This window comes from Diadema setosum, chromosome 21 (genome assembly GCF_964275005.1).
Source record: "Diadema setosum chromosome 21, eeDiaSeto1, whole genome shotgun sequence".
Classification (NCBI taxonomy): Eukaryota; Metazoa; Echinodermata; class Echinoidea; order Diadematoida; family Diadematidae; genus Diadema; species Diadema setosum.
This window is the reverse complement of record NC_092705.1, coordinates 11,233,564-11,254,160: the sequence shown is the minus strand read 5'-3', so window position 1 is coordinate 11,254,160 and position 20,597 is coordinate 11,233,564. Positions and strand designations below refer to the sequence as shown.

Here is a 20,597-nt window from a genome sequence, read left to right as displayed (position 1 = left end):
AAAAAGAACAAAAAAAAAAAAATGAAGGTCCATGAGTCATAGAGCCCCCGAGTCACACAGCCCATGAGCTCGACACTACGCAAAAAAAGGCCCACCAGCTAGATTCTATAGCAAATAAGGCCGATGACTGTCGGACTCGACATGGGCCTTATTTACCTTATGTCAGACTCAGGGGCTTTTTTTGCCTTGTGTCGGACTCATGGGCCTTATTTGCCTGGAGTCAAACTCGTGGACTGTATGACTCGTGCGTGACGGATTGGTGACTTGCAAAATCGGAAATGCTATCATGCACCGATCTCAATTCCTTTGTTCTGACAGCAAATAAAAAAAAAAATGAATAAAAGTCATCGTTGGCTCAGTGGCTTTGTGGCTCTTAAAACGAGGTCTTAGAAAGAGTTCCAAAATTAATGTTCCCCGCCAATTTCAAATGTGGGGTGGACGCTGGGGTCTGCGTTACCCTTACCCGAACCCTAAACTCTAACACTTACTAAAGCCAACCATATTAGATCGTATCACTAGGGATCTATTATACTACATATCACTTTTTTCCATTTCAGCGGGGGGGGGGGGGGGGGGGGGGAGGGGGGTACATGGGCTTATGGAACTCTTGTCAAGGCTTGAACTTAAACGACTGGAATGCGTTTACCTCGTGACGTGGCGAGCGAATTGCTTGATAAATGTATGTGACGGATGTATAACGGTGACATTGACGGGATCCCATTATGCTGATAGTGGTATATGGTACGGTCGCGTGCAGAGCCCTTTAGACGGCTGTGATACACTACTAGTATTTATTCATCTATATCATTTATTTATTTATTTATTTATTTATTTATTTATCTATTAATTTATTTATGTATTTATCTATTTATTCATCTATCTATCTATCTCATTTATTCGTCTATCTTTTATGTATTGATTTAGTTTCATTTTCAACAAATAATGAGTGTGCAAAGCATGTCATGCAAAAATATACTTATTCAACATATCATTTGCTGTTCTCAGTTGATATCAAACTCAAACTGATTTCAAACATAATTGTATTCTCTTATACTCTTCTCCTGAATGAATGAAACACAAATTACAAAATGTTATGTATGAACGAGAACAATCGAATGAACTTGATTTCGAAGAAAACAATTCATGAAGGAACTGAGACGATTAACTTTTGATATTAATGTCGATTCCTCTGTTATTCATGTAATCAATCTTCCACCAACCTAACAAGAAAATTATTCATTTCCAAGAAACATTTTTTTTTTTTTCAAAGCACAAGCAAGTCGAGAAAGTCGCCTTCATTCATGTGATCGTGCATTGGAAAGTGTGGATCATAAGTTCAATTTTGATTCAAAGCGATCAAAAGTGCCCGCATGATTAGAAATCTCGTGACTTTGACTTTGAAGAATAACCATTCACTGCATGATTCAATAAACTGCAAAAGAAATAGACATAAAAAAATGAAAGAAAGGAAGTGAGTATTCTGAAGTTCACCTGGGTCTACAGACAACTCTCCAACAGAGAATTATTATGTATTACGGCCATAATAAAAACGTTTATGAGTACCATCGTTACTTTTGCTACTGCCAATAGTTATGTTGCTATAAAAGCATGCTTAGACGCATAATAAAATATGAGGGCATCACAAATGTATTTTGCAGAGGGTTGCAACAACATACAGTTCTGTATCTCTCTCTCTCTCTCTCTCTCTCTCTGTCTTTTCATTGTCTCTTTCTATGCTGATTTTATGCTCCCAATCTTCAATGGAATAAAAATAATGCTTACATGAGACAAGGTTCTGGAGAGCATAGTGAACAAGTGAAACTTGTTTCTTTGTATGCGTGTGTGTGTGTGTGTGTGTGTGTGTGTGTGTGTGAATTGTTGTAGTTCAAATAATCTGAAGGTATCGTCATAGCACAATCATGGGGGGGGGGAGAACATTTCAGTCCAATGTGAATAGTAGCAAATTCACTCATTCGTTGTTTCAACATGAAAATCTTCTTTCATTGATTGTACTAAAACGATTGTGCCTTTTTTCATAATCATTCTGATATTAGGAAACGATTATTAAGGTATCAGTATTAACGGTATCATTATACTAGCTTTTTGTAAATACCAGTATGTGCTTTGTAACTGCCAGCATGTGCTTGTATTTTCTTAGCTATTAGCCACAATAACTTGTGCAATCATTAGCTTATCCCAGCAAAACATCTGTGAGATTTTAAAAACTTGAAAGATCGTGTATGAAAAAAAGTAATTACTAACGGTTGAATTCTAAATTCAAGTGATAAGTGATAATGACGCATATTGAAAAGAACATTGTCCCTATCTATACCGAAACCATACACAATCAAAACATAGAATATTATTCCCAAATATCCCTTATCCAACAGCTTTTCACATTAAATTTTTTTTTTCTCAGCACCTCCGACTTTTCATTATTTCTTTTCTCAGCCTGTTAGCTGTCGACATTTCACAACATGTTATCAATTTAGGAGGAAAAATGAAAATTCGACACTGTTTTGGCGTAGATCCCTATCCCCTAAGTGATAAGTCGTTGTACGCAATCAAAATTATGCCATTGCTTATATTGTTCGTAGTCTGTAGGATCGTTCAAGGCTGAAGCCCTAACCAACACCTGTTTTAGAATATTATCGCATGTCAATTACATCATTAAGCTAAGAAACATGACAAACCGGTAACGTGGTTCATACGCTAACTTACGTTACGCGAACACAGATAATAGATTACGAACACACACCAAAAAAAAAAAAAAAATGCACGTCCTCATGACGTGAAATGAGAATACATCAAGTTTAATCGTTTGCCTTTTATGAGTTCTTCTTTGATGCAGAAAACCAATCAAATTTTTAACGGTGAACTTTTTTTTTTTTTTTTGATGCGGGTATAGGTTAGACGGTCGATGTATCTCATTGACGAGATTGAGACTGTCACTAGTCTTCTGCAGTCAGAACAGCGTCGATTGCTGCTGAAGAATCAAAGTCAGAATTGTGTGTTTCATCTGTGTGGTTATTGACGCGAATAGAAATAGAAATGTTTCTCCGTCTACGGCGCCAAGCTCTGTGAATGCCTATAATTTTCCTTTAAAATAAAATAGATGCCCCAGGTGTGAAAGCAGTCCAAGACCTGCGAAGGGGGCCGCCTAATAGCAAAGTACGTTTTTACAAGGTCGTCATCCGCAACTTTCACGATGAATCACCTGAATATTCGTGGATTTGTGATAATCTGTGTTACGCTGCAGGTTTACATGGACTTAACAGAGGGTAAGTAAACGCTGATGAGGTCTTTGATTTTATTTTCATGATAACGGAGTGCACAAAAATGTTTCACCCAGTCAGTCAGTCAACCCCATAGCGCTAGCGATATTATCACACCAGAATAATCAAGGCAGTCGTCCCCCAAGTGGAGCAGTAGTTCGTTCCCCCGTATCAAACAATTATAAAAATCCATAACGCTTATTTGCATCAGGTTGTCGGAGATTGAGTGCTTTGTCAATAGCACCCTATCATCTGGTACAATCTAAAAACTATGATTGCTGTATAATCATCAATGTTATATCACTCAACCAGTCTTTATCAACCACTCACAGAGGTGACGATCTCTTTGATAACTATATCATTATTGAACAAAGTATTGGATGATTAATTCAACTGATGGTTATTACAAAAAAAAAACCCACAACAACAACAACAACAAACAAGCATACGGTGGACCCATTACAGGTCGTCATGTCATACCGCAAATGATACCCGAGGTAAAAAGCGATTAGCATTGATTTCAGTAGCCATAGTGAACATCGTGATGTAAAATGAATATTCCGTTTAGATACCAGACGAAACCGTTTGAAATCATTTTACTGACGATAGATGGAGGCCTAATTTCCATTTAACATTACATCCCATATATATATATATATATATATATATATATATATATATATATGTATATATATAGATATAGATATATACCCTTAATCTTAGTAACCAGCTTCCAAATACCACCATTTCTGCATTTCGACGAGGTTCATGTCGCAGTACTTGCTGGTTTAGAAATAATATCACAACACCACATGTTTCCACTAATTATAGGCCTATACACTTCCTTTCAGTCACCGAAAATGCTCCTAAGGCGAAATGATTTCATAGATAATATTTATATTCATATATATATATAAAACAAAACTGGAAGAAAGTTCATCCTGTATTCACCAACGGTTTATTTCGAGCAAGTCGCTCCAAAATTTGTGTGCAGAAATAAACCGTTGGTGAATACAGCATGAACTTTGTTCCAGTTTTTTGATTTTATCTTATTATCTTGTATGCCAACACGTGGACAACCTCTACTATATATATATATATATATATATATATATATATATATATACATGTATATATATACATATGTATACATTATTATATAAATGTCAGGGCTCGACACTACGAACTTTTTCTCTGGAGGCCACTAAAATTTCTAAAACTGAAAATTTAGTGCCCCGAAATAAACTGAAAAGTATCAATCCATTTTCAAACTTAAATGGCTCAATCAGGCCACCAACAGATCGTCTTTATGGAAAGTGGCCCGACATCCCTGTATATACAATGTGTACATATATATATATATGTATATATTATATATTATATATATATACATATATATATATATATATATATATATATATATATATATATACACAACTTTTCAACTCTTGCACTTTTTCCGAAAAGGAGGTACAGTAAGAGGAATAATGATGTCAAAGCTACGCACCGTTTTCTCCTTCCTTTCTCATTAGATAGTGTGTGTGTGTGTGTGTGTGTGTGTTTGTGTACGTTCTAATGTGCACGTTAGGATATCACGCATGCATGTAAACGTAATGTTGTAGGCCCCTTATCATGTATTAATTTATCACAAATGAAATGCTAAATATAAAATGAAACTATAGTTAGACAAAGTCGTTGATATATACGAGGTTGTATTACTATACACAGTCTGCAGGTAGTAGTTGCCACTTGTCGAAACCCATTAGCCAATAGAATACTAGTACCAGACTTACATAACCTTACATAGTCTAGTGATTAGTTCACAACTTCACACGTCACTTTTTACTTTTACTTTGCTGCTCACAAGAGGAATGATTGATCAGTATCTATCAAATAGTTGATTGTTATCAGTAGATATTGAAGAGAAAAGAAGACCTTTGCCTTTTAGTTTCAAGTTTTGTTTAACATCTACAAGCAGGTTGGCACTCCGTACTGCTACCACCAGTTGGCTGTATATATCATAGAGCATCATCAACGTCAGGTGACCACAGTCAACTCCGTATTAATCTGTTAAGTGTGAACGTTAATTTGTCTGAGCTTGAAAACTACATTTAAAGCACTCTCTTGCATTTTTGTTTCCCCAAATCTGTCTCCTGAACTATGCATTCTGTCAAGTCGGAAATTCAAACTTGTAAACGTGTCTATTTGTAGGCCACTGGCTTATAAATGACCTAGACCACCCTTGCGTTCGAGACTGCGATGCCAACCCAGCACCAATGACCTGCCGGTACAACTGGACCATTGAGAGTTACTTCTCCGTGTCTCGAGCATGCTACCAATGCCCGTTTAGCTCCTATGACTGCTCCCGAACAGACTGCGTACCGATGGCGGGTTACGCTCGACCAGTATACTCTGTCAATCGGAAAGTACCCGGACCGTCAATTCAGGTATTGGTGATGTGGAACACCAACTTTGCCTATACCATGACAACACGGTGAAAACAGAGAGAACAGATCTAAAGTAGATATTGATATTGATGAGCCTCGTGTTTATATAGAAAAGAGGTGGAACCAGGTTGGGGCTGGGGGGGGGGGGGGGAGGGGTGGGGTGCAGGTGGGTCGAAGTGGAGGTGGAAGGAAGGGTGGAATAATTGCTAGAAGATGCCACCTTTTGAGTTTAGTGTTATCTTTATGTTTTTTACAATGAATATTCTCTTTATGCATTCTTCCTTCAAAGCTAATTCTCATACTCATTTATAATTCATTTTCATTTAAAACACATTCCATTAATGTATTCTCTTTTTTATTAGATTTTGCATATTTCCCTTACTTCGACATTCTGTTATTTATTCATTTTTATTCATTTCATTTTGTTTCCTTTATTCCCCTCAAACACAAATGCAAGTGTTCCTCTAAAGAATAAGATCGCCTTTTTTGTGGAAACTATCTGGCGCTTATATATTCTTTCTAGAAAAATGATGAAAAGAAAGCCCAAATGCCCCCTTTTTCGAGTTACAAGTATAAGCTTCCATTTGTTTTTACATATTGCCTTTATATATCTTTTCTCTGACAGCTAACGCTCTAGCACTCATTTGTAATTTGTTTTAATTTATATACCTCAACCATTAAAATTACAAGTTTAAAAAAAATGTGTATAACATTTTATATTTCATCCTTAAAGTCATATTCTATTTTCTGTTCATTTTCATTCATATCCATTTAAATTAAAACTAAAATATGATGAAATATTTGACCCAAAAAAAAGAACTGTCCCAGAAACTGACGTTCTGTTTCTCATTTGTTTATACTTAATGTCTCCTTTATCAATTTTTCTCATCTTTGCTCTTGAATAATATGATAATTCAAATCTTGTAAACTAGCATTCAAACTTTGTGTGTTTATTTTGTTATTATTGCTTCCCTATATACTTTTTATAAGTTTTGCAAGATGTCCATTTTGAATTTTCAAGATCTTCCTCCCATATCCGTCAATTGGTAAAACGAATTGCAACTATTTGTGATTTTTTTTTTTTTTTTTTGGGGGGGGGATGGGGGTAAAATGGAACTGGACATTAATATGAAATATCAAAATATGTAACGCCAACAAGGAAGAAGATATCGCGCTATGGCGAGAGGGTCTTTGACAGAGCCCCCCCCCCCCCACCCCCTGATAGGATGTTTTTGCCTGTCGAAAAAAAAAAAACTTTTTAAACCATAGTTCCCCCCCCCCTCATCATGGCGTAAGACAATTTACAAGAACAGCTTTTATAAAAAAAAATACACTTAAAAGACTTTAAACATTTACGTAAGGCCCATTTAAGATTACGTCACCGCAGTGTTCACGGTTTTTGTTTAAGCATACTGCATACGAGCAAAACATCTAAAAGAGCTATGACTATCAAAGTAAGATTGGAACATGCGAATATAACATTACTACGATTTCATATAGAGATTTAAAGAACGAGGTTCAATTCTGTTCCATTTAATTCAATTCAATTCAGTTCAACTCAGTTCAACTGTGTTTTACTTCCATCCAGCAAAATGTGATACAAATGCAAAGTTTACATTAGATAAATCATATTGTTATTTTTTGGAAGAAATTGAACTCATAAAGTTTGAAACAAAATGAAAAAACCAATGAATTGATCGAAATAACGCATACTAAGCAATGGGGACAAAAAGTAAACGTAGTAATGGAAAGACTGATCTACTGAAAAGCGGAGGTTGTAAAACATGGATCACTCGTTAAACAATATGGCAGTATACTGTATTGAATGAGAATTATTTGCAGTAAATGCATTTTATAACTTATATATATATATATATATATATATATATATATATATAATGCAGGTACTATTAATACATTATTTTTGTACATGGTACTTGCTGGGAAGTATGAGGTTACGAGGTTCTATATAAGCAATTGCCAGATTGCCCGTGGGAGAGTAAAAAGAAAAGTTTGGCAAGTGTTTTGGAACACTGAGAAAAAAAATTCTTGCCCAAATTGGGCAAGCAAAAAGCTTTGAAGCCTTCTTTTTCACTCCCCCTCCCTCCTTCCTCAACAAACCAACCAAGTCATCCGTACAGAAGCGCAAATGTATTGACTGTTCAGTGATGCAATGAACTTAAATTCAATATTAGCATTTTTCCAACACTAATACTTTAGTGATGAAGCCCAAATGTAATCATGCAACACCAACACTCAATCAAACCCAAGTTCGTTACTCCAATTTGTGCTGTGTTTAATAGTCAATGTTTTATCAAGTCCTTGACTTACAAGTGATGTTCTATATCATTTCTTTATGGGCAAGTAAAACCCATTTTTCATCATTATTGTATTAAATACTTTGTCAATTCATTTAAACCTTGAAATAATAATTTTGAAATAGAACACTATACATTGAAAAGCATGAGATCCCTTGACTCTGAATGTGGCAATCCCCCATTTTGCTCTCTTTAAAACTGTATTGATTTATGAGAACTGAATAAGGAAACATTACTGTCATCACTTTTTTTTTTCCATAATCTTTTATTGATTCCATATTCAATACAATTTCATGATAAATCAAATCACATGTATTACAGAATCCACGATTCAACAAAACACAATTATAATGAAATCAAACCAAGCTGTACTTTCAGCAGAAACAGTGCATTCGTAAAGAATATACAATGCACCGAAAAAACCAAAACAACAACATACACTGCTTACTTACTTTCATTAAAATCAAATGGAGCTGTCCTTTTAGCATGATAGTGCATTCATAAGAAAAAAAAAAGGATATCTATATCAAATGGAGCTGTACTTTCAGCATGACAGTGCTTCATAAAAAAAAAAATATTCGACACATCATTATACACCCAAATAAAATCGATATACAACCAAATGGAATCGATATTCCCTTTAATCACCCCCTCCCCCTCCCTCTCCCAACTACCCTTCTCCTCCCTTCCCCTTCCCCGTGGACATCTGGCTCCGGGTCCTTCCATACTTATTTTCAAATTTTCCCATTTACTGAAATGAATGGTTAAAGTTCCCCTCATTGATGCTAATTTCTTTTCCTCAAATCTATCCTCTAAAATCTTATTTTTTTATTTCATTATATGTAGGCGGCTTTCCATATTCTCTACTTTTAAAAATCAAATATTTAGCCAAAATTAAAATATGATTTAACAACTGGTGTTTTCCCCTATTATCCTCCTTCCACCCGAACAGAATTTCTTCCCAAGTACAATTTTTTAAATCAACATCCTCTATCATTTTTTCACATAATTCCCAGATTAATTTCACATGCTCACAGGTGTAAAATAAATGTTTGTATGTTTCTTCTTCTTTTTCACAAAAAGAGCATAAGTTACTTGCAGTAAAACCAAACCTGAAAAGATGGTGATTTGTATAAACAATACCATGCACCAGTTTAAACTGAAACTCTCTTAATCGGCTATTTAATGTACATTGTCTTGGCCTTAAAAATATATTTGTATCTCCTTAACAGAAAACCCATAATTTTGATTAATTCTATCAAAAATTAATACTGCACTTTCTTTTTCCTTAACAAATTGCAAATACATTTGTTTTGATCTTAAATTACTAATATCAATTGTTTTCCCTCCTATGATAAAATCAGCTTTCAAAATATCTTGTTCTTTTTCTTTCATATTTCTCCTCCAACCCATCGGTATATTTTCATAAATACATCTTAACACACAAAAAAAATGTCTTTAACTCCTAAACCTAAATCTCTAAAGTATCTATCACATTTCAATTCACCATTATTTCCTAATATATGTTTTTATCTATAAACTCACTTTTTATGCATATTTTCATCATATATACAATTTCTATTTAATCGTATATATTTATTATTAAATATTATAACATTACCACTATACAAACTATTACTAACATTACTTCTCATTTGTTTCGTATTTACCCACACTTCTAATAAATCCCTATAAAATAATGGAGCTTTCACTTTCAACAGCGCTGGTATCACACAAAAATATAAATTCTCCTCCTATGTCTCTCGTAACAAAATTAAAATATTGCTTCCATTTCATATTTTCGTCTTTATTAAGAAGTTTCTTAACTCACATGACTCGCTGTGCCTTAACTAAATCAACAAAATTCATCATTTTTAACCCGCCGTGTTTATAATCTAAAAACAATGTATTTTTTCTAATTTTATCTCTTTTTCCTTTCCATATAAAATCAAAAACCAATTTGTCTAAAGAATCAAAAACCCACCTGGGAACTGGAGTGAGAGAAGCTCGATATATAACTTTTGAATAAATATGTATTTTAAGTAATTGAATCTTTCCCATCAAAGATAGATCTCTTTGCTTCCAGAAATTCAAAAGAACTTTTATTTTACTCAAAATCTCTTTATAATTCATATTTTCCTTCGCTCCCTCATCTAAAGAAATCACTGCTGTATTAGATAGATTTTTATATACATTAGAAGTGACGAATGTAATCGATTAGTGGACGTAGGCGTTAGGAATTAAAAGTCACATTCTTTGTGGAAACAAACGTATAGGCCTACATCCGTCATTATGGTCTGCTCAATGAGACAACAAGTCAAGAAGTCAAGAGAAATTGCCTCGATATGAAATACATATAAGAATACTTTTACAGCAGCGCAAATAGAAGAGACGCAACAACTTAGGACCAAAAGATAAAAATTATTAGGTCCTAAATTATGTATTTCAAAATATAATGCCTTTAATTTTGACATCATTAGAAATAATCTTTCCTGTGTGTGAGGGCGTGTTCGGGTATGTACACAAGTGACGTAACGTGAATATATGTCTAAGCGTTAACTAGATACTAATCTGTCTGAAATACAGTGTAAGAGAACTGAACGAGTACACAGGTAAAATACCCAACATTGAATTTCAATTATTCTTTTTCCGACTACGTGATGCTTCAAGGTCTGCGAAAATGACGTCATCGAAGTGCGCGTTCGTAACATCATGATGAACGATGAAGGGACGTCTATACACTGGCACGGGTTTCATCAACGTGATACGCCTCACATGGATGGCGTGTCAAAGGTCACCCAGTGTTCAATCGAAGCAGGTCAAGAGTTCACCTATCGCGTTCCCGCTGTCAACGCAGGTAAGCGATGCACTCTTACATAATCATTACAGTGGACTCCCGTTACAACGCAGCAGTTTTCTTTCGTTATATCGAAATTTCGTTATAACCGAACCAATAGACCATGAAAAGACAAACAGCAGATAATGTTGCGGCTTGAATATTACTTCATTGTAACCGGAAGTTCGTTATGGCCGTGTTCGTTCTGACGCGAGTGCACTGTATCTGGCATTATAAGCTTCAATCTTTTGTGATGATCCTAACAAACTTTGACCCTACTGACAGATTACTACGTAGGACCTATATCTAATCATCATAGGCGGCAAAGGGGGGGGGGGTGTATCCCCATTAATTTTCCTGGAGATTAAGTCTTATTATAACATAGGCACTCCTATTTTATCTTAATTCATGATTAACATTTTTAATTTCATAGATTTTATATTTGTGCACACATTTGCCTGCAAAAGGTTTATGAAGATAATTTTACCCAATCACCATCAGGATATGAAATTTTGTTTACTTTTCTGCGATCCATCAAAGAGCCCCGTTAAAGATCCAAGAAGCAAGCTCTTACTGTCGTTATCACTATAGCTCGTTGAATTTTACTTGTAAAGATGCAAAAGATCTCTAGTGTGGGAAGAGGATAACCCCTCTCCCACCCACTCCCGCAAGGCGTTTCATTCCCCCCCCCCCCATTCCACCTCGTTACATGAAATCGCCGTCACTGCTAATTTTATGACACGCGTTAAGATGCCAGTGGTAACACGTTATTTTAATCCAGTACTTTAATAAACAGGAGTGGGTAAAATAGTACCCCCAAGTCCTTATGATAGTTCTTTAAACCCAGTTTCTACAATGGGGGGAGATGGCAAAATAACATGAATATCCAGCATTTTAGTAATGTCACAAGGAGAAAATCATGAAAGATTCTTGATTAAAATCTGTTGAAACAGCTGATATCCCCTCCTTCTCAAGTGTCTTTATTTCATTGTATGCTTAAAGGGGCATTCCAGACGATTTTCATAATTTCAGGTCATGTAGTACATAAATCGACAGCTCCATGTACAGTTTTGTGGCATTTATTATGGTCCTTGAGCAGAAAAAAACCCACACAATACACTGAAAAATCTTGAACAAATCACACTTGACAGTGCTGGTGACATAGGAGCCTCACATAATATAGAAATGTTGCAGTGTAAATTCCCTTACAATAACACTTGCTTAACAAGTTCACCTGTGTAGAATTTATGCATGCCATCTTCTTTTATTCTGCTGTCCTTGAGGCCTAATCTATGCATTCTTATGGTGAGGCTGCCATGTCATCATCCTTGTCCATTGCAATTTGTTGTAAATTTTGAAAACATTCTTGTTCCTCAACCCAATCACTATTCTGAAACTCTGTACTCAGTATAACTAATTTATAGCTGTTTAAATGTGAAAGTTTGAAAATCATCCGGAGGTCTCCTTAAAGTAAACCGGAGCTGGCCTACGCGCCTCCGCTCTTTACAAGACTTGGGTTTGATGAGATAAAAAAAGAATGCAACAAGTCCGTTTCCGGTGCGCATCAATACATTAATACCTACCACATACCTATTGAATACCAGCATTATAATAGTACCAGCATTTGGTGCTTGATAAATACCCCATTAAACGTTTCCCTTTATCTTACTTTGAACCAGTGCACCAGTGGAATATATATAATTATAGGTATTCCTTTTTTGTTTTCGTTGTTGCTGTTGTTGTTCCTTTTTTCAGCCTGTAGTTCATGTTTATTACAGAACCATGTGGAGTCACAAGTTTCAATATTAGTTGTGGGTTGGTTTTTTTTTCCATTTTAAAACACTGAATCTTTTATTTTTGCATTCTTTATTTTGCCTGTTTGGCATAGAATGAGAGCTTTCAATTTCTCATCACTGCTCATTGTGCAGCTGTTACTCAGTAACTCTCAGCAATCCGTGACCATGTACAAAGTAATACTGCATATCAACGTGTGTCTACTTCTAAGAATAATGTTCTCATTCCATCCAATTATACCCCGAATACTGCCCCAAACATTTGAAGAAAAAACAAGTATTTGCTTAGTGACGCGGTATTATATGCTATGGATGCTGTTTAATTTGATGCATTGTTGTATATCGTTACTCACAGAGCAAATGCAACTCGAGTGACGGTTTGTAAATAGGGAGCTTTAGATTTTAGACGCGCGGACGTTCAAAGAGAAAAAAAAAATGATCTGAGCGTGCGCAGTAACTTGATCCGCGCTACTGCGCACGCTCAGATCATGTTTTTTCTCTTTGAACGTCCGCGCGTCTAAAATCTAAAGCTCCCTAATAATGACCTGCAGAACCGAACAGTTAATATCAACATGCCTTGAATGACATGACAGAATTAACACCGCTACGTCGTTGCAACTATGCATCATTAATTGAATCATGTTTCAGCCTTGACGTTTTCATTTTTTTTTTCTTTACCCTAAAACTCGACACAATATAGGTACCTACATAGTAACGGACCTGTTATACTTTTCAGGAAATAAACATGATAAAATGAAAAAAAGAAAATAATATCACTTTTGATGACATCAACTTTTCTTTTCAGCTTTATTATGTAGTCGCTCATATTAAATGACGGAGATAACCCTTATTATATGCCACTTAGGTATTCTTGTTTTTTGTTGTATTCATGGTAGTGACACATGTTTATAATCTTGTCAATTCGAGTTGCATGCGGAGTATACACCTGCTCGAAGACTTTAACCCTTTCTGTACCAGGAACTTTGGTACTCAAAACACACAAAGTGTTAAAGACTTATTCAAGTCACTTCACAAGATTGAAAAAAAAAAATAAACCGGAGTTACTGTCTCATATCATGGACAATTTAAAGATGCAGATATTATTAATTCCACTCTTCACGGCACAACCACAGCGAGATATAATAATCACTATCATTCACCCTTCGATATCAAGACTATTGAGACGCGTTTCGAAGTCAGATAAAACAGAAAATTATTCACGAATGAACATAATAATTCGTTTCAGTTCACCGGTAACTTTCTTCACAGTTTGAACTAAGTATAGAGCCTGTATACACGCGCTAAAATAGTCATCGCGATTTGTAAAATGGATTTGAGACATTGGGATTCGTGAACAGAGAAATGGTTGAACGTATTATTATAAAAATACGATCATTGCCCCGAAAACACAACATAACCACATACGTAATCATCAAGATATGAATCAATCAAGTCAAGAAGCATTTGCCTTGCATACAGTCAGACCATTATGTTATGTTACTCCCGCACGCACTGCGCACGGGGTCGCTTCGTGCGGCTGCGTGCAGGTTCGTGCGATCTCGCACGGGAGCGTATGGCTCCGTGCGCCCCTGTACGCACCCGTGCGTAGTCGTGCACCTCCGTGCGGATCTGCACGCCTGCGTGCGGATCCATACTCCCTCGCACGCTGTCGCACGGACCCGTGCGGGTCTGGCGCACGGTCCCGTGCGGGTCGGGCGCACGGACCCGTGCGGCTTTTGGGTGCGATTTCGCACGGCCCCGTGCCGCCAGTGCTTGGTTCCCGCATGATCCCATCTCACCTCCCTGGTTCCCGCAGTGCTTACACGGTACGTGTGTATCAGGTGTATACCGCGTGCGAGTCCATGCGCCATTCCCCGGCCGACAGTTTCAGCGCAAGCGTGAAATGAGACGATTCCCGACAATACGAAAGGCTTGTTACTTGCGCCAAGGAGCTTCAAACCCTTGCTTGCTTATTGCCAGTCAGTCGGCAAGCCGAAAAACCCCGTCTAGAATATCCAAGTTCTCGCACGGGTGACCTCGAGTTGACCCCGCAGATCATGATCACTGAATTACGTTTTCACATGATTTTTTTTTTTATTTGACAGGTTAAGGTTAAAACCTGAATGCAATATTGTTTAAATTTTCCAAGAGCGACATGAAAGGTCATCGACTTCGTGCATGGCTAATTCATTACCGATGTCCCGGAAATAATGGGTTCACATACTCGTCTAAAATTCCCCAAAGAGTCTTCTTTTTCATTGTAGGGCACTAACGAACGCATACCATGTAAAAGGAAAATTATTATCCAGCTATAAGATGATACCTAAGGTGTAACGTGATGATTTGATGGGTCAGCAGCGCGCGCCAGCAGAAATCATAAGGATATCATTCCTTTACTCGGCACGAAATCGCGAAAATATTGTACTGTCCCACATATAGAAATTGACGTGTTCAATGGAGGCCCTTTGTGTGTTATGAGCGACCCCAGCGTAACTGACATGGTCAATTATAAGCGTCTACTAGCTGTGATATACCTTGTTTGTGTCTGTCGGTGGGCATTATGAACAAGTAGCCTATTGCCTCTTGCTTGGCCTCTCTCTCTCTCTCTCTCTCTTCTCTCTCTCTCTCTCAACAAGTCATGAATTCACTTTACCCATCATGCCTAATCGAACTACGACATGATTGAGGTAACCGCGCCTTTTTATTCTCATAGTCAAAATCAAACTAATTCTTTACATAATTAAAAAAAAAAAATCTTCATATAATTTCTCAAAATACTCAAAAGATGGCCTCAGTCAAAACTTTCTACAAAGATTGCATACGCCAATCTTTACGGCCTAAACAAGTTTTTTAGAGAGCTATTAGTTCACCCTGTGACGATGACTTCGATTGCGTTTTGAACTTGTACCGAACTACTTTCAACACAACTATTACCTTTATAGTTCGATTGATGAACTAGTCTTTTGAATTGATAACCGACATTCGTAATCGTAAGCATACAGTAACAAAATACTGTCAATAACAGTTGGAAAATGCAAATGCTATAATAATAGCGCGAAATACACGAGTAACGATCATCTTCATACATTCTAATTCCCAAGTGATGTCGCTTCGAAAATGACACATGGTTTGACTACTGCTTCAAGCAAAGAAAAGTAAAAGGAATGGGATATACTTCTAATGATAATATCACGCCGTACAAGGCATTCCACTGTATTTGGTAATGTCGGTTACGTTTTTGTGCGCTTTACGTACGGAAAATAAAAGGCAGATTGATGCTATTAAATGCTAACACAACGCATTCAAATGATTTTTTGAAATAGACCGTGTACAATGTAATGTTTTAGTATTCGGTTTGAAACTTTAAATTTGCGAGTCCTTTATGAAGTCATATGGGTTATTACATTATCAATTCAAGCAAAAATTACAGTACTTTAAGGATTCGGATTTGCTCAGAAGATTAACAATGCTATCTTTGGCAATAGTTTGCAACAGAGACAATCCGCTTCAATAGATATACAATGTAATTCTGTTTTCATAAATAGAAAGGAAAACGTAAATAAGTCAACTTTATAACTTCAATGAGCTTTCTCACCAACTGAACTTGATTTGATCTGCCGTGCATGATATCGCTGTGTGTTCTATTAATTCTATGATATTGTTTAATTTGATATTGTTTAATTGGCACACGTGTTTTTTTTTTATGCAGAATATTTCAGGTAAGTATAATTCATTGAAGCTAATAATGTTTGTACATATGACGTGTTCGTTGTTTTGTATTTTCATTTTTATAATATATCACGTGTCCATTATCTGATTATGACTACGAAAATATGACAACTGTTTAAATGCGGAGTATGTACTGGAACACTAATGTCTCCCACCAGTATAGACAAACTAATTTCTAGTCGTCTATCCCCGCTTGAAATGGAAATGAAATTACACACCAAAAAAAAAAAAAAAAAGAAAGAAAAGAAAGGAAACGAAGTTCAATTTTCAGTAGATTTCAACTGTTTTGTTTAGTGCCTGATACATATAATGGGCAAAATTCTTTAGCGCATAAGCAATCACACAACTTTTGGGAATAAATGTCATCTTCTTATGGAAGAAAACTCGTCTCCTTGCCTGAATTTTAGCTTCTTCTTTTTCAAGCTTGCGGGAAAGAAATAGTTGAACATCAATCGCAATCATAAAGAGAAGCCACATCCTTAAAAACAAACACAGGAGTACTGAGACGCACTACGAAATGCTTCCTTTTGTTGGGGGGGGGGGGTTATTGATTATTCTGAAGGTTCATAGATCACACAATTCATATGGTTCGCTATTAGCTTAGGTTCGTTAAGAAAAAAAAAATAAACAGATAAATGCGTTCCTTTTCCGGTGGTTCCTTTACCCGAAAGTAATCAAGCAATCACTTATTTCAGTATAAGATTTGTGAATACAAAACGATACGACGACGGCCTTTAAAGCATTAATTCCGAATATAATTGTAAATATGACTATCGGTCTATACTCAACTTCTCAAATGCAGAAAGATTGCAACTGTAAATGTGGTGTTCTGTAAAAAAAAAAAAATAATAATAATAAACAAAAATAAAAATAGGTTTAAGCTACAAGTTAATGGTTCTGTATATTATGCTATGGTATCATAAAAGTGACCGAGAATAAGAAGCACTATAATTTCAAATTAATATGATACAATCATAATTATAAAAAAAAAACAACATGAAGCTGTTAGGCCTATACATCAACATTTGCTTCTGATACGTATAGTATAAATTATGTGCAGCTTTGGCAAGCGCGATAAAAGCGATAGATAATGTGGACGCAACGCCTATAAGGGAAATGTGCCTAATATGGCGGGAATTCAGAATGTTACGGCTGTATACAGCTGCAGCAGAGCAGGCACGAAAGCAGTCGTTGATGCTCTGCATCATTACACCATGTGCATTATTAGAGGGTTTTTAGTACACGCAAAGAAAACGATCTGAAAAGACGACTATCGTTAATTAACTTCATTAACTACCTCTATTGATGCTGTCTTTTGTATCCCCGCCTACAATGGGTTCTCAGGTTCTATTCACTCTAGTAGTCCATGGGCCAGGCCAGATATTGGTACCATCTGAGGTGGCAATACCTTTTTGGTGTCATTTTGTTTGTCGGGCATAGATATGCCTATCAAGCTATGATAGCATTTCCAAATGAGTAGCTTAGTCATATAGTAAATTAATTTTAAACCAATTTGGTCTCGTTGTTATATCCCTCTACTTCTGAATCGAGACCAACCGCTATACAAAGAAGAGTACTGTCTTCTGTATGTTCACAGGTGTTCTGTTGTAAACGCGGTGCGCTTAGTCTTTATTCAAGGCAGCGAAGGGAATATCCAAGGGTTATGATATCCACGGCGCTTAGTCTAATATTCAAGACGGCGAAGGGAATATCCAAAGCTTATAAAACAGTGTATATCCCTTTATCTAAAAACAACAACAACAACAAAGCAATTATTTATCATTTTCCGCTGAAAACGCTACGGTGAAAACGCTAATACCATGCCAATGTCGCTTTATTTCCATTCAAACAATGAAATATTATGCAAAAACAATGTACCGGTACACTACAATACATTATAATTGATAATGTTGTAAATGAACAGAGTGATTTTTGTTTATAATTGATGTATTTGTTGAGAGGGTGGTATAAAAACAGTATAGATAATCCCTTTTATTAGGAACTTTAGATATGATAACGGTACATTGTTCTAGATAAAGACCAAGCGCATTGCACCGCGTGACAGCTGTGGACATCATAACCCTTTGGATATTCCCTTCGCTGCCTTGAATAAAGACTAAGCGCATCGCGTTTACAACAGAACACCTGTGGACATACAGAAGGCAGTGCTCTTCTTTGTATAGCGGTTAGTTTCGATTCAGAAGTATAGGGATATAAAAACGAAACCAAATTGGTTAAAAATTCATTTATTATGACTAAGCTACTCATTTGGAAATGCTATCATAGCTTGATAAGCGTATCTATGTCCGACAAACAAAATGACACCAAAAAGGTTTTGCCACCTCGAGTGGTACCAACAACCCATTTTTCGGGTCTTGGCCCATGGACTATAGGTACTTGCTAAACGCATGTCCTTTAGTTTCCACTGACAACAATATGGGAGGAGAATGGAAGCGATCAAGGCCCTCGCTAAAAGACGCTTGTTGTGATACGCATTGCGTGCCTTTCTTTCTTTCTTTCTTTCTACTGTTTCCTATTGTTTGTGAGTTACAAACTTGCGGCAACTAAGTCACCGCAGCCGACACACAACGCTTACCGACTCATTCATGCGGCGGCAGCGGCACGGACACAAACGCACTTCAGTTCACATTCGGGCTGCCGTATTGGTTAGAATAGTTAATGATAGACCTGTCCTGCGATTGGGTCATTTGCCATCTTACACATCCAAGCTATGCCGTATACGGTAGTGCGTGCGATTGAGCGTAAACGCCGTCGCTAAGCAGGACTGTTGTATTGTTTCGTCTATAGTGAAAGAAACAGGTTGTTAGCTTGAACATAGCCCGAACTTTAAGAGCGATTTTCTCCGTTATTTAGAAAATGGACTGACATCATAAGCGTAGATAATATTCGTTTCTATGATCCATAGGGATGTCCAAATGAGTTGTATTACATATCAGTGTAAAGCTTAGTGTCTGTAGAATTCACATATAGGCATAACTACGATCTCATTTTTTGCGACTTTTGACTCATTCCGACGGAGCGCATCACGTGTGTGGCGCTCCGACAAAATGAGTCATAAGTCGCACGGCGAGTTTTCCCGTAATGAGCCGCAAATGAAGGGGAAGCAGTGCTCGGGTCGAAATTTTTTTATACGGATTTTGATTCCTTGATGTTTTATCTGTTTGTACAGAAAATTTCAGCGTGTAAAAATGAGTACAAGTGTCCCAAATCACAGTTTTTCTGAGACAATTTTTTTCGGTTACATTTTTTTCGAACGCTCGCCTTTGCGTTGCGTTTCGCACCTATTGTTCTTGCCCGATTGAGACTCCACCTCCGTTTCTAGGGTGTATGCTAATGATCTCTTGACCCCATTGAAGACAAAACAAAGCATGGTGCGCGCGGCGGTCAAGCGGTGAGGGCTTTAGAATTACGCAATAATAGTGAGCTGACCAAGGCTATCGATTGCATGACCAGCGAGTTTCGTTTGATACATGCCCTCCATTTCATGAAGTGGTGATTGATGTGACGCACAAATCGCGCTGAAAAAAATAATTCCAACGAACGATCACGCAGAATTTATAATACTTTATCTATGAGCTAATACAATGATCATAATAATCGAACTTGAAACCTCTGTATGCGAGTGTGTACTTTTACAACGGTTATTAATTGGCCTCATTAATGAATTCATTCAAATAATCATAACTTTCTTTCCCTGGTATGTGCCTTGCTGTTTAAAGTTCATCTCTGGAGATATAGTAGGGCCTATAAGTTGTCAATTACATGTATTCTCGTTTTTATTAAGTCGACAATTCGTGTGATAATTCGCCAAATTTATGTAATGCATACTATTGTTTCCCTGGTTAATAAAACTTATTGCCCTATTTCTTATGATGGTTTGGGCCGCGACGGCATGGAGAGAAATCGGAAGATAAACATTATTAATGCCCAAATACAATGTAGGTCGTGTTCCCTTTTGAGGATATTCTGACTCTTGTCATCTGTGTATTTTTTTAGAGGTAGGACCTATCTGAGAAAGGGACAGAAAGCTGTGTCGCTACTCAAAAGTGTGCTTCTTCATTTTGTTTTGTTTTTTAATCAGAATGTTTGTAATGATAGCTGTTTGTCGTGTATTGCGTGTAGCTGACATGTGAGAGGTCAAGTCTGCAAAGAATTTGGCTAACAGCTTTGCGAAGTAG

General features: G+C 36.7%; 1 protein-coding gene across 1 annotated transcript in view; it reads left to right on the top strand.

Annotated features, from left to right (window-relative positions):
* Positions 1 to 2,920: 2,920 nt before the first annotated feature.
* LOC140244920 (uncharacterized) overlaps positions 2,921 to 20,597 on the top strand; it is a 40,534-nt gene continuing 22,857 nt past the window's right edge. Inside the window, exons 1-3 of the mRNA XM_072324528.1 lie at positions 2,921 to 2,999; positions 5,487 to 5,722; positions 10,711 to 10,897. Of these exons, the coding sequence (XP_072180629.1) occupies positions 2,921 to 2,999; positions 5,487 to 5,722; positions 10,711 to 10,897 (502 nt within the window). The remainder of the gene's footprint in view (positions 3,000 to 5,486; positions 5,723 to 10,710; positions 10,898 to 20,597) is intronic.